Below are 15,846 nucleotides of genomic sequence, written 5' to 3'. Positions count from 1 at the left end.
ATGAATTCACAATTCCGACAGTTTTGATCGAATTTCCGGTGATCAGGGATTTCGATTGGCCCACATGTTGATCGTCATTTATGTCCTCACGACCACTTTGATAACGTTGAAACTACTCAAGCACTCTGCTACGTGATGATCATCACCATAAACTTGTTTCATCAATTGAAACGTTTCGGTAAAAGTTTAACTAATTTTAAAACAAAATTTAATGTTGGCTCTTTGTTCGAAGTGTCTTTCTAAATATTGATGGATTTAAGTAAGTTTTCATGACTGAAAATTACCCGATATACAGTACATCGAGTCCATTTTCGATAAGATCAAACGCACCTTCTTAGCTCCTCATTTTATTATGGTCATATGGCATCTTAATAATTTTTTCGCTTAGTTGTTAATCATTCATCTTCAACAGAGCATTTTTAGCTGTACAAGATATTGTCAGATTTCTTGAGAATCACCTGTATTTTTATTTTACTCCCGAGATCCACTACTTGCGTTCATTAACTAACACTGTCATTCTATAATTTAAGCCAAGCGCTAATATGCAACATATTTGTTGCAATTTGATGCCACACTGCAGCAAAGCGTATGTAATTGCATATAGCGATGTGTCCATGTGTTTGTGTCGCAGTTACAGCTACTTAGCAGCAAACTACACTTGTGCTGCTCAGCATGATAATAACCATTGCGGATAACTTGCGGATAGCAAGGTGTTCCATACACACACACATAGTTATAATATTTATGTGTGTCTGTTGTGCAAGTGTGTGTGTTCCTTGCTTGTGTGCATTAACTTATGTCTGACCGTAATCCGTCAATGTGCTGCCATAGCTTTGACAGCTGGTTATAACCCAAACGCCAATGGCTTGAGTAAACAGTTTAGTTGGAAATTATGCTCAAGCGCTCAAGCACCCAAACTGTTTTGGCATCACTGCAGGGGCCATTAAATTGCAATGTTTCGTTTAGCTCAGGGCTGCTGGCTTCAGTGCTTTGCTGTACTGAATTTGTAATTAGATGCCATAACATTGGTTGCTAGGCAGTAAGTGCAGAGAATTTAATTATTTTTGTCGATGCTTAAATAAAAATTACACTTACAGTCTTCTCTTTAAAATTTCGATCTTTTATTAAGAAACCACCTTTCCAACTTCTGCCTTTATCGCCTGCCAATCTTTGAAGTCAATCAATACAATCACTTTCCACTTCTTAAGGCTCTCTCACCCATCTTGACAGAACCATTTCACTTACAAGCACGCGTTGTTTCATTCCTCATTGTTTTCTTTTTCATTTTTGGAGCACGTGTGTCAACGTTTTGACCTTCTAATAGACATACATACATATTAATATACCACTCAATCACCAAAGAATGAAGACACGTGAAAAAGTTAGATTATCTCGTTAAAAGAAAATTGCAAAAGTGAAAAAACGAAAATCAGGTGTAAAAAATGTGCGAAATAACAAACATGTTGGGGGCCTAAAAGTGTGCTACACATTTTGCTTGCGCTTAAACATACAAGTGCTTTATACATTTTGCGTTGCTCATACGTCATGGTGTACTATATGAATACCGTATGTTTGATGCATAATTTTAAGAGCGATTAAGTTTTAATGCCATGTTTTAATGAAAATGTTTAAATGAGTTAAGCATCTGCCCACTCCTCCCGGAAAAACTGGCGCACCTTAATAAACCAGCTCAGTTCACCACAGCAGATGACACTCAAATACAACTCACCACATCAGTAAACCAACCCACTCCGCAAAAAGGATGGACAAGGAAAAAGCAGGTCACTTCGTTACATACAGTCCGCAAATCAACATACGCTTTTACTTCACCGATCTCCCGCTGAAATTAACTCTCGTCGCCTCGTCGGCGCCTCACAATTCGTTTACACATATCGTCGAGCATTCATCGCTGATACGCTTTCGCTTATACGCTGCGTCGCGATAACACCTCACGCTACTCTCCCTTAATCTTTCAAGTCACCCACGATCCACGTCAGCTGGATCGCCAGCACCGACCCGTTTCCGGAACTTTGAGTGTCACCGCCTTACTCTTCGATATTGATTTGTAATTAATTTGTGACATACATATAAATTTAGTTACTTAAATAAAATTGTTTAAAAACAACCAAGTGTACTAACGGATGTTTTTATTTAATTTTCATTTTAATTTATGCAGTGGTGGATGCACCACAATATACTGAGTACAAAATTGTTCAGAAAAAAGTCATTAAGACCGTTTTTGTAGAGTGGAAAATTTTGTATTGGAATTTCAATTTTTTATTGAAGATAAAACAAATATATTGCAAAAGATAAGGCAAATATGATCCCCGGCAAAATATGTGGTAAAAGTAAAATTTTTTAGATGGGATATCTCGATAGATTTTGCTTTGTTCTACAACTATTTAAGAAATTAGCCGATCAGGATTACGAGTCTGTCCATCCGTGCAAGCTGTAACTTGAGTAAAAATTGAGATATCTTGATTGAACTTGGCGAGTGCGATCCTTTTTCAAAAAAAGTAGGAGTTCGTAAATGGAACTCAAAAAAAAACGCCTAGAGAAGTATGCCTACATCCGAATAATGCTTTTGAGGTATGCCACCTTATAACCACAACTATTGAAGCCTCTAGGTACTGAATAAATGGATGACAGTACCTTTTTACCGCAAAATCGGTCACTGTGTGAGGTATATATTTGAAATTCAAGGATAATATTTTCATGGCAATGGTTTGTCTGTGTGTCAAAAATGGTTGAATTGGATCAATACTTTTCTAAGCTACCATATACCTCATATAAAGATTTTTGAACTTTCAGGTGGCTTTATATCGCATATATCAACCAAGAAGTGAGTTACCCAATAAAATTGAAAGAGTGATTTTCTTATGTATAACGGTGCTTATTGTGTTTAGGATAAATTAAATATGGCGAAGACTGGCCCTAGAACATTTATAACTAACAAGCCTTAAGTACTTGAAGGTACTTCTGCGGCTTTAAGGGGTCAGTGGGGTAATGTGGGCTGTTCTTTTGACCTTGTTTTTATAGAAATTTTTATTATACAATAAAACTTTTTTCACATATTATGAGGTATATCGTGGAGCGTATGAACAAATTTTTTCGGAATTTTTTGATGACATCTGTCGGAGAAATGGCTGAGTAAATGCATTGCGTTTTTTCAATAGCAGACACGATTTCTTATGTTTGGATCATCTGAAACACAAAACCCCAGTTTATTCTTAAAAAGTACGTGAATGGTTATCGTCCCTACTAAAATTACGAAAAAAAATTTTGATAAATAAAAAGTAATTAACCTTTTTTTAATTTTTTTACATAAATTTTGTCATGAAATTGTCAATAAATTATAAAAAGTCTAGTAGGACGATAGCCAGGCGTTTTGTGAATATTAAAAAAAAAAAATTAAGCAAAATCGGTTGAGTAGTTCGACCAGAATCATGTCCACCAGTTTAAAAAAAATGTCTTTTGAGAAAAACACGTTTAAAGTTTGAGGTGTGCATTCCGAGCGTCGAGCGATATTATTATTTTTGGGCCTTTTTCGAGAGCTTCCAATGGTAAAGTGCGTTTCTACATTAATTCATAGAGTATAAGGGAACAGAAAATGCAAAAAAAAATTAGAAAATAGATAACCCTTCTGACCCTTTTAATCGATCAAGAATGCAGGAAATGACAAGAACAATGAACCAGAACTTGTGCACTTGTAAATTAAAAAATAATTTTTCGAGCGTTGCCAAGGCGAGCTAGCAAGTATTTGGGTATTTGGGTTCTCCTCGGTATAAGACCCTGGAAGAGGTATCGTTAGTGAGGAGTGCCACAAAGTCTGTTGAAATACACGTCAAGCGCAGGCATTATAAAGAATAACTACTCCTCCATTCCTGCTGGTGTTTCCAAAGGCAGTTAGGTCTAAGTAACCGGAACAAACATGTATTTTAACTCGGCAACATGCACAATAACAACATGACTACTCATGTACTCTATCATGACACTCCATCTAGTATAGCAAAGGACAAAAAAATGTATATGCGTAGGTCCAACCAAGCCAAACCCAATGAATGATAGCTTGCCTCTAAAAAAAATGTATAATGCGCAAAAAAATTTTTAATACAAAAAACAAAAACTTTAATACAAAAAATGAACGCATAAAAGTTTCTAATCCATAAAAATTTTTATAAATATATTCTACACATTGAACTCATTATATTCAATTTTTAATTTACAACCACTTCAATACATGTTTTTGCATAAAACAAATTTAAAGACGCTCAAAATTTAAAAAAAAAATATTTTTTGTTTAAAATACAAAACAAAATTTTTTTTTTTTATATAATTCTCATTTTAAGATTCACGTATGCAATAATTTAGATATTTGGAAAAAATTGCGAAATTTTTAATTTGGCACACACACGTTCGCATTTCAAAACATTTAAAAATATGCCCATGTAACGGTTTACAGTGACGCACAACAATTTCGTATTCAATAACTCATTGATTCTCGCCGCGACGGCAGTTTAGAGGCAGTCGCGATATATGACAGCGCAGATACTACGTGACACTAATAGCTGCGAAATAGTAAAAAAATATTATTTATGGCAGATGTGCGCGCTACAACAACAGCATTTTAAATTAACCACCAAAAGGTGTTGAAAAAACGCATTTTTTCCCGACAACAACAAGTACAATAAGCGCATGTCTAGCAATAAAGCGATAAAGCGCTTAATTGCCATGACAGAACCGCCCCCGCCCCCTTACATGAAGCAGAAATCGCCCATAGTTGCACATAAATATGAAAATAACTGTCAACTCGCATTTGCACGCGGTGCGCACGCGACGTGTTGGCGTGCGGCAAAACCGAAACAAAAATTTCAAATGTAATTTGCGCGCCAACTCAAAAGTGCCTTTGTGCGTTTCACAATCAACCGTTATTTGCACTTTTTGCGCGCCGTTTTATTTGCGCGAATTTTATTTTATTTTTTTTTTGATTTTTTTTGTTAATAGTTTTGCATGCCACAAGCATCGAGCGCGCATTACAAAACAAAGGAAAATATTACATTTTAACTGTAATTTAGTGCGGCATGGCAACAATGCACAAAAAAGTGCGTGTGTGTGTGTGAGTAGTTATAGTTTTTAACCGCACAGTAAAGCTGTCGCAATTTTTATATTGAGCGGAAACCCTAAAATAAGAAAACATCTCGTTTGAGAGCTCTTCAATACAAATATATTGTTTTTTGCAGTTAAGGCTGTGTACACAGTGAGGCGCGTGCATGTAATTACTTTTGACCTCTGCTGCATGCATTTTTTACAAATACAAATTGCATTCGCTTTTTGTCATTGACTTTTGGCAACTTAACTGCAATGCACCGTGAGCTATTTATGATAAAAAAGTGACAAAAAAAATTGGTTATAAAATATTTTGGCTTGCTTACGAGTTGCCATATTTTTATTACCGCATAAAGTAAATTACGCAAGCTGCAAATGACACTTAATTAAAAATAATGCACAAACAAATATACCCTTATGAGCGTCATGTCGAGCATTTTTTCCATATTTTTCAAATTTTTGTTTGATGGCAAATTCATCAGGCTTAGGTCGCACTGAGAAGATTTTCATTATAAGTCGACACCCCGTTTGTATACCTAAATTTGGCAATAAATAACTAAATACCAGGTTTACCGTTTTTTTGTGAAAATAAAATAACTATTTTTCCATTTTTTTTTTTTCAATAAAACAAAAACGGTTTGGGATAACAATGCCATTATGTAAGGAACTCGATTTGCATGGCCACAACGGGCGCGCTTGCAAAAGTCCAGCAGAAACCAATATTCGACGGTTTTCAAGCATAAATCGGCCGATACTGCTGCAATTTAACGTTCGATATTCTTACGAAGTTCATCAATCATCTCTGGCTTGTTGGTATAGACGATAGAGACTTGACGTAGCCCCACAGGAAATATTCTAACGACATCAAAACGCATAACCGAGGCGGCCAATTGGCTAGGTAATGCCGTGAGATAACACGTTCACCAAACTTAATTTTTAATAAACCGTTAGTGACATTCGCTGTGTGGCTTATGGCGCCGCCCTGTTGGAACCACAAGTCCATATCATCCGTTTCGGACAAAAAATATTCGGTTATCATTGAGCGGTAGCGATTTCGAGTAGTGACTTATTGACGAAGCCATTCAATCAGAAATGAGTCTCATGGCTGAGGATGAATTTTCAAGTTGTTGCTCAGCCCAATTGACGAACATGTGACGATTCTGGTGATCAAGCGGATTCAGTTCTTGCGTCAAGTTGATCTTGCAAGAATATAGGCCAAGATCTCTTCGCGAAATTCGCCACGACGACGTCACAGAGATGCCTAACGCTTGACAACGACGACGAAATTTGAGGGACTGAGTTGGGTCTTTCTCAATTGATGCGCTAGCAACAGTAATACTCTCGACACTACGGGCACTTCTTTGTCTCACTGGCTTGGAAACAATTTGTACTGTGACTATGGATTAGAATTTCTCCACTAGACGGTCAAATTGTTGAGCTGACAGCATGATTATGACGATCATAACTTGGACGTAGGGCTGTTAAAGTTGAGGCTTCAAATTTCGGTAATAAATTTTAATAATTCGACTTGTTGTTGGATCGTATATCTTTCCAAGAGCGGGAATATATATCACGTCATTTGCTGTCCCTATCGGTGTACGTTTGTAACGTCGTTTTGATAAAACCCTTTATTTTAAATGTTTTGGTGAAAATGGGACGTGAGAGTAGAGGATTTTTTATAATATTTTTAGCAAAAGATCTTTGAAAGTTAATACAATATATTTTTTAGAGAAGAGAATTGTACCTCAAATAGTTTAAAATAAAAAGTTAAAATATTGGAAGGAGTGAACTTACTTGAAAAATGTGACCAACAAATGCTATAACTATGGAGTATGATAATGTGAGTTTGAAATTGAATGTTAAGAGTCTAGTAACAATGTTTTGCAGATAGTTTTAAACTATTTTTTAAACCATTTATGATTTGACAAACCTTACTGATCACACTAACAAAATTTGATGCAAATCGGTAGACAAACTTGGCTACTACGGGCTGTCAAAAGCGTCACTATCCGTCATCGCTTGATTTAGATAAGCTTTTAGTTCAACAGCATTTTGACAACAGTTTTACTGGTCCTACATTGGATCTATGCAATTATAGCTTGCCTGAAGGTTTAACTATCTTTTATCCTCATCTCCACACTTACAAAAATTCGCCTTGAACAGAAAAAAATTCTTTGAACGGCAGTCTCTATTAGACATTTTTAACTGATGCTGAGTTTAAGAAAAAAGGGCGTGTAAACATGCTTAGTTAGTGAAACAAAGCTGCCTCAGAAACGTCAAGTTCCTAATATGCTGATTTGGGCTCTCAAAATTTTTTTACTTTTGTGCTGTCCACTTTAAGCGTAGTCATACATAAACACATACATAAAGGCGCATTAAAGTCACTCTCTGCTAATGCCTACAGCTATAACCAGCATATTTTTTCACCACCTCTTTGGTCCTCTGTTATTCTGTTGCATTTTTCACTTATTCATCCCTCACGCATATATCCGTATACTGTATATGTATGCGTGAATGCAACTGTAAATCCAGCATTTTCAGCTCCAGTACCTCAATATGACCACGCCACCGTTCAATGAACGCTTATTGCCTCCGTACACGAATTGCATTCAACACAAATTGAATTGAATAAAAAGCATTCAATCTATTTCCAATTGAAAATTGAATATCAGATATCCAGCCGCCGCATCACAGGCATGTAGTTATGTACGCACACACACAAATGTATGTACATAGTTGAGTTCGTGTATAAATATTTTACATTTGCATTGTGCGGGTTTTAAGTGCATAAGCTGCCCTGTAGGAAATTTTATGGGAGACGAGAATTTTTTATTAATTTTTACATAGGGCATTAGGGGTGTCATAAAATAGTATTATTAGGCTAACAGCTTTATTGGTACCGAATTAAATTTCAACCAGCTTTGGTTACATTAGATGAACCAAATTTGTGCTAAAATGGTCTCGTGGCACTAACTCAAATTACTCAAACTACTGATCGAGCCACTCTTTAAAACCAAAAATAAATAGTACAAAAATATTTCCATACTTACCAACATACATTTGGATAAATATATGAGTTTGAGAATGTACTTGGCATTCCATATTTTTATATTTTTTTTTTTCCTGCCTTGTTTTCCCAAAATATGTATATTTGTGTACATTGCTGCTGTTGTAATATGTTTTGCATTAGCAATTCCTTGTAAAAACTCAGTGTGTTCAACTGTTGTAACATTTCCACTGCACTCACACATATGCTCCATATACAGCTGTAGTATATTTGCGACTATGAGTGCAACAGACGTAGTCAGAAATCCATTGTTCGATGTTTCAAACAAGCTCATACACACTTGCATACATACGTGTACATACAAATGTATATGCAAGTATGTGAAGGCGAAAAATAAAACGTGCGATAGATTTTAAATACAGATGAAACATGTAAGGAAGGGCTAAGTTGGGGTGCAACCGAACTTGTTATACTCTTGCAACTTGCAGGAATCAAAGCCATATGTAAAACGTCAACCAGAGGATCGGGATCTAAGCAATTTTGTATATACATATGATATATATAATTCGTACAATGACTACATTATTAGATTTTATATATTAATTTAAGATTTTTTAGAAAAACGAAAATCATTGTATGCAACATATGAGAGTCGACCCAATTGTATCTATTTTTGCTTGTAACACATACTATTATCATGCCATATACGATATATATGTATACTGGCTTTCAATAAGATACCTCACAAACAACAGCCAATCATATGGAGTATGTATAGTTAGTCGGATATTCGAAAATTCTATATTAGTTATATAGGGCTTAGGTCAAGTTTTCGCCCAATTTTATCTATTTTAGGCACAAAGATATACTGTTATTAGTAAAATATGCTCTGGACTTTCATTGAGATTATTGGAATATTGAGCGATATACGCAACATAAAGTCACCCGGAAGTTCAAAAATCTTTATATATATAAAAGATATAGGGGCGATTGGAAGTATTAACCTGATCCAACCCACTGTGGAAATACAAATATACTATTGGCAGAAAAACCTCTGAATTTTATTTGTATATCCCATACATCGACCAATATTTTCGGTCATAAGACAATCATCGAGACTGGGGTCCCCATATTCAGTGCCTAAGGACTTCAGCAGTTTTGTTTTGATTTGGCCAATGTTTAGTCCTTTAGTAAGGTGGCACACTTTAACGGAATTATTACTGAACATTTTTTATTAATTAGTAATTATTTCTTGATTTGTGTACTGGTAAGTAAAAGAATCAAGTGGAATTTAAAGTTGCGTTATATGGGAAGTTGGCGTGATTGTAGTTTGATTTAGTATGATTTCGCCTATTTTCGCCACTGTCACATAGGAATATGAGAAGAACGCCACGTACAAAATTTAGTCGAAATCGGCGGGGCGGGCCCCGAGAAGTGTGACTTCACCTTAAAGTGGGCGGTGGCACACTCATATTCCAATTTTCACACCGGCTCCCATAAAGCCCTCTCATACCATTTCGGAGGTAAAATTTAATTTCTCTGGTGTATTTGTCTATTTATTTAAGTAGTATTTGTGGTGAGCAAATTTGGTTGCAGATTTAGTGGTTTAGGAGATATTTACATTAAACATATTAGAAGGCGTGACCACGACTACTTTTTCAAAATTTTTTACCCACAGATGCCATTTGCTACTGCGATGCCCTGCGCCAAATTAAAATTGTATATCTTAATTTAGTGCTTAGTTATGGCACTTTTTATATTTTCGGTTATTGGCGATTTGTGGGCGTGGCAGTGATCCCATTACGCCCATCTACGAATCCAAACTATCAAAATGATATAAAGGGTGATTTTTTAAGAGCTTGATAACTTTTTTAAAAAAAAAAACGCATAAAATTTGCAAAATCTCATCGGTTCTTTATTTGAAACGTTAGATTGGTTCATGACATTTACTTTTTGAAGATAATTTCATTTAAATGTTGACCGCGGCTGCGTCTTAGGTGGTCCATTCGGAAAGTCCAATTTTGGGCAACTTTTTCGAGCATTTCGGCCGGAATAGCCCGAATTTCTTCGGAAATGTTGTCTTCCAAAGCTGGAATAGTTGCTGGCTTATTTCTGTAGACTTTAGACTTGACGTAGCCCCACAAAAAATAGTCTAAAGGCGTTAAATCGCATGATCTTGGTGGCCAACTTACGGGTCCATTTCTTGAGATGAATTGTTGTCCGAAGTTTTCCCTCAAAATGGCCATAGAATCGCGAGCTGTGTGGCATGTAGCGCCATCTTGTTGAAACCACATGTCAACCAAGTTCAGTTCTTCCATTTTTGGCAACAAAAAGTTTGTTAGCATCGAACGATAGCGATCGCCATTCACCGTAACGTTGCGTCCAACAGCATCTTTGAAAAAATACGGTCCAATGATTCCACCAGCGTACAAACCACACCAAACAGTGCATTTTTCGGGATGCATGGGCAGTTCTTGAACGGCTTCTGGTTGCTCTTCACCCCAAATGCGGCAATTTTGCTTATTTACGTAGCCATTCAACCAGAAATGAGCCTCATCGCTGAACAAAATTTGTCGATACGTAAAGCGCGAAACACATTTCGAACCGAACACTGATTTTGGTAATAAAATTCAATGATTTGCAAGCGTTGCTCGTTAGTAAGTCTATTCATGATGAAATGTCAAAGCATACTGAGCATCTTTCTCTTTGACACCATGTCTGAAATCCCACGTGATCTGTCAAATACTAATGCATGAAAATCCTAACCTCAAAAAAATCACCCGTTATAAATGAATTATGCTACATAAAATGGTCATAGGTTCAAATATGCTCGAGTAAATTCCAGCCAAATTTTAACCACTTTTTTCAGAAAGTGGGGCCGTATTCTCTTCTTATGAGTCAGTCATCTCGGGATCACCTGCGTTAAATTGCACGATCTTGGGGAAAACGGCAGAAGATAATCCGCTCACTAAATGTTTCCTTCATTGAATTGAATATTTCGTCGGCTGTATGGCTTGTAGCACGGATTTGTTAGATACACTTCCTTTCATCAACATCCTGGAATTCAGACACGAAAAAGTAATCAATCAACCATAAATGAACTTCATCCCTGAACAAAACTTTCTTTTGAAAATCAGAATGTATGGGTTTCTCGTATTGCGCCAAATCGCCGAACATTCAACGACGCAAGCCCACAAACCAAGATCCTGCCGCAAAATCTTCCATAGTGTAGAGGAAAAATCTCCAATTGTTACGCGGATGAAGTCACTCGGGTCTTCTTCGATAATTTGCTTCTCAGCTGCTAGAGTATACGCTGTGCACTATACGGCGATACTGAGGATGCGCATAAGTCCTATAGTAAGTGTAGTGTGAAACCGATCTATGGTGGTTCGACTTACTGACTCTGCTGAGTGATTATGCCTGTAGAATATTGGTCGCTTGAAGGGAATTTTACTTATTTTTTTAATTTTACTTTAGCACTGAATACAAACTTTTTTCCAGGGAAAGTCTGTTCATTATGAAATTGTAAGCCAATATGAATATAAATCAAAGAAGATCTTTTCAAAAGACGAACTCCCAGAAAAATGTTGCCTCATTGAACATCACACATATCAAAGAAAAGACATTTTATCACAGCTCCACTATTTTATGAATATCCAGCTGGGATTTAATGAATATTAAATGTAATATTATCGAAGTAGTGAACCTTTTTGTTCCTGCGTCACATGAAATCCATGGTCTTAATTAGAATATGATAGGGATTTCAGCAAGTCGAAAGTTTGATGAGCAGTTTTCGAGCAAAAAGCAATATTTAGATTTGTATCATATACTATTTATAAATAAGACATTCACTTTTTATACTTGATACCCTTTCTATCTATTGAGAAATAAGAAAAGTAAAATATGCAATCAATTCTCGATTTCTTCCATTAAAGTTGTTTTACTGTGTCATTTTATATTATTTGAAAATAAAACTGAGAGATTTTGATATCAAGCTGCATATATTAGAAGAATTATCAACCACATCGAATTCCATGTGAACTCAAAAACCACAGAAACTCAAACTCACTACGAGCACTGAGATGATATTATCACCTTGAATATATATAAAAGTCATTGAACGTCATACTGTCAGCAGCAATCGACAGCATTACCTTGCCGCCAGAATTTAAAAATATGCAAAATATTAAATTTCACACTTCTACAAGCGGTGCACCATCCTCACCACACCTCATCACTTCCAGAAAAATATAATATAAAAATCTTCTGATTTTCTTATAAAATGTTACAACTCGCACTGCAGTGAAATATTTGCTTACCTGCAGCTATTAAATATAGTCATACTGAACACTTTTACAAACATATAAATGTGTGTATAAACTTAAATAAAACGTATATATGTAGTTGTATGCAGGTATATATTTAAAAGGATAACGAAAGCTATTCCCCTTGGCGACAGATTCTCGTTGACACACAACTTCACATACATATATATGTCTGTATGTACAACTCAAGAAGTCAGCAAGCATTCGTATCAATCTTATCTGGTGTATATGTATATGTATTTATATATGACTTACTCTCCTTATACGAGTACATGTCTACGAAAAACCATTTATTATTTGCACTCTCATACATTTGCATACAAAAATATTTTCCGGAATAAATTTTTGCATAAAAATCTCATATAGTCTTCGATCTGCCGCTTGTAAATATATTCCCTTTATACACATACATATGTACATACCTGCGTATAAGCCACTTCTTACCGTAAGCTATAATTGTTGTTGTTTTTGTTGCTCTTTCATTTCAGTTGCGCATCGTGCCATTCATCTTGTGCCACTTGCAACGGTTCCGCCGAATCGCAATGCATCACGTGTCGTTCGGGTCGCTTTGCCTACGACGGCAAATGTTTAAACAATTGCCCGGACGGTTACTATGCGGACAAAAAACGTCAGGAATGCGTTGCGTGCCCCATCGGTTGTGCAACATGTAGCAGCAATGGCTTTTGCTTGACGTGTCGCGAAAATTGGACGCGCAACAAGAAGAGCAAATGCATTATCACGGGCAGTGAGAATTGTGATGAATGTGAGTACCATATCTATATATTGTATAATATGTATATATGCAGGTAAAGAGAAATTTAAGAAAGTATAAAAGGTGTCAGCGCTCAGGTATATACATAGGTGGATAACTATTTTTTTCACAGCAATATTTATAAGAGTCACATACATACGTACAAGATTATTTGTTTGATCTTCATATATTATTTGTTTTCGGATTTATCCTTGTTATTAACTCAAAAATAAGTTGTTATTTGGCAGTAGGACGGTCCTTAAATGTAAAAAGAAGAAGAGATTTTATATATATCTCCTGTTTTGTTTAAGATCCATCCGTAAGTCGATATTTCTTTAGCAGAATTAAGTGAAAATTTGCTGAACAAGTTAGGCCACTTAATACAGGCATAATTTTGAACTTTTCCTTAGACTATGAGAGAGGTATAAAATTTCTCTCTCTTTCTCACAGGTTTTACTAAAAATATATATGGATATATAAAATTACTGTTTATACAGATTTTTGTTTAAATTGGTTACTGCTGGCTAAATATTCGAAACAACATTTCTCAAAGGAGCTTTAAAGGGGCAAGGTGACTCCAGGCACTCCTGACATCTGAAAGAAAAAAAGCATTATAATAAAAATTAGGAATTACTAACAATAATTTAAACTTTTCTAAAACGATAATTTATAAAAATAAAAGATTAAATCTAACCTCACCATATGAAAAAAAAAATTTACGAATTTTCTCGAAAATATGTTTTAAAGGTTTACGTGACACAACTGTCTGTCGTGGTCTACAACGCTTTGACACTAGAAAAAAGTGAACTAGACTTGTTTTTTGACTATTTGCCATATGAAATAAAGTTTTTAGAACCCAAAAGTCTAAATTAAGTTCAAAAAAATCTGTATCAAAATTCTGGGCTGGTCTACTTTAGGCAAACACTATCTAAGAAAGGTAAAAAAAAATGGAAACTAAATGAAGGAATATATTGAGCAGTGCTTATTGTGAATTTTCTCGGTCTTAGTATTGTCTTTGTAGTATCGACTTTGATTAATATTATTATTCTGAAATTATTTTCAATTAGTAAGAGTATTTAGAACAATCGATTGATCGGACTTTTAAGAAAAGTGTCACTTATTTGTCGTCATTATTTGTATTATGAAGAACACCTCCTCAGTTTTATAAAAAGCAAGAAGAAATATTCCACAAAAATTCCATACAAAAATTTAACATAGATCGGTTAGATAGTATGTCAGCCATATGTTATTGTCTTTTGATCTGAACAATATGTTCAGAGTTTGCAAGTTTATCTTGGATAAAAATCTGTACCGAATTTCTTGAAGATATCTTGATAAATGTAAAAATGTAGCATTCATCGATCAAAAAAAATTCCACGGATATTATACCATATTCTTAGGCAGTAATCCATACCCAGTTTTGTGAAGATATCTCATCAACTAAAAACGTTTTTCGTACAAGCACATAATTTTGAACGCTCAGTTTGTAGGGCAGCTACGTGACATAGTGATCCGATTTTAGTCCAATTTATGAAAACAACATACTTCCAATTTCTAAGAATTCTAAAATAATGAGAATTCTCTAATTAGAAAAATCAACATTTTTAGAAAATTATTATTATTATTTAATCACGAACCTCACACCGCATGGATTCCACAAAATTCCAGCTCCAACTGTGTACAGCACTCCAAAAGCTAGCAATTAAGATATTTTATGGGTATATGCAACTCGTAATAATACAAACAACTTTTCGCGCTCCTCCGCAAAAGAAATCGGAAAAAATCGCATACCCTTTCGACGCCATTAATAATGTGGCAAGCAGGGAAGATGCCACCGCAGAGCGTACGAAGCAACGAGATAACAGCAGAGTAGCAAGTGCAAATAAGAAACTTTAATATGAAATAAAACAACAATAACAAAAGCAGCAACAACACTTTTGCGCCATAACAGCAGAGCAAACAAGTCAATTTGTGTGATGTTACGTATACGCCGCGACACACCACACAAATGCATTTATATTACATATGTATATGTATGTACGAAACATCGTGTATAAGTGTGCTTGGGTGCTGCGCCTGCACCCTTTGGCGCATAACTGTTGATGACAACATTTGTGATGAGTTTCAGAACACCATTAAAGGTGTAGCGGCAGGAAGTGACAATGAAAAGGCATGCAAGAGTTGACACAAGTGCATGCAAGGAAGGGTTGCGCGATGAGCACACATTTTTTTTTTTTTGATTTTTCATAGAGTTTGGTGAAGTTATTTGCTTTAAGGAATGTGAGGAAACTTTTTAAGGTATTTAAAAATAAAAAATTAAATTTATGATAAAAATGTTGTCTTTAAAAATTATTGCACGGCTGCTAAGTCGACTGATCTCTAAAAAATTGCATTTTAATTGCTACTGATCCTTCTTCATGATTGCTTGAAAATACTGACATCTCTTCCATTATATAAAACATAAGAACGTACGCATTTAAGTGTCGACTTCTACCGCCCGCATAATGCCAGTGACAGTTCCATTTGCATGCCAAACGAGCCAAACAAGTGAGGCAGACAAACAGACATCAGCGCAGACAGCCGGTTGGGCGGCTACTGAGTAGGCCGCAGAGCTTTCAGCCTCTATATACCATACCCGATTGACCGACCGACCATAC

General features: G+C 35.6%; 1 protein-coding gene across 8 annotated transcripts in view; it reads left to right on the top strand.

Annotated features, from left to right (window-relative positions):
* Nucleotides 1-15,846, top strand: part of LOC105225696 (furin-like protease 2) — a 725,052-nt gene that overhangs the window by 679,134 nt on the left and 30,072 nt on the right. For all 8 annotated transcript variants that reach the window (XM_049455566.1, XM_049455565.1, XM_049455568.1 and 5 more), the window contains one exon: nucleotides 12,927-13,201. In XM_049455566.1, coding sequence (XP_049311523.1) covers nucleotides 12,927-13,201 — 275 coding nt within the window. The remainder of the gene's footprint in view (nucleotides 1-12,926; nucleotides 13,202-15,846) is intronic.

The sequence above is a fragment of the Bactrocera dorsalis genome, chromosome 4 (genome assembly GCF_023373825.1).
Source record: "Bactrocera dorsalis isolate Fly_Bdor chromosome 4, ASM2337382v1, whole genome shotgun sequence".
Taxonomy (NCBI): domain Eukaryota; kingdom Metazoa; phylum Arthropoda; class Insecta; order Diptera; family Tephritidae; genus Bactrocera; species Bactrocera dorsalis.
The sequence above is the reverse complement of the archived record's forward strand: the minus strand, read 5'-3'. Positions and strand labels throughout refer to the sequence as shown.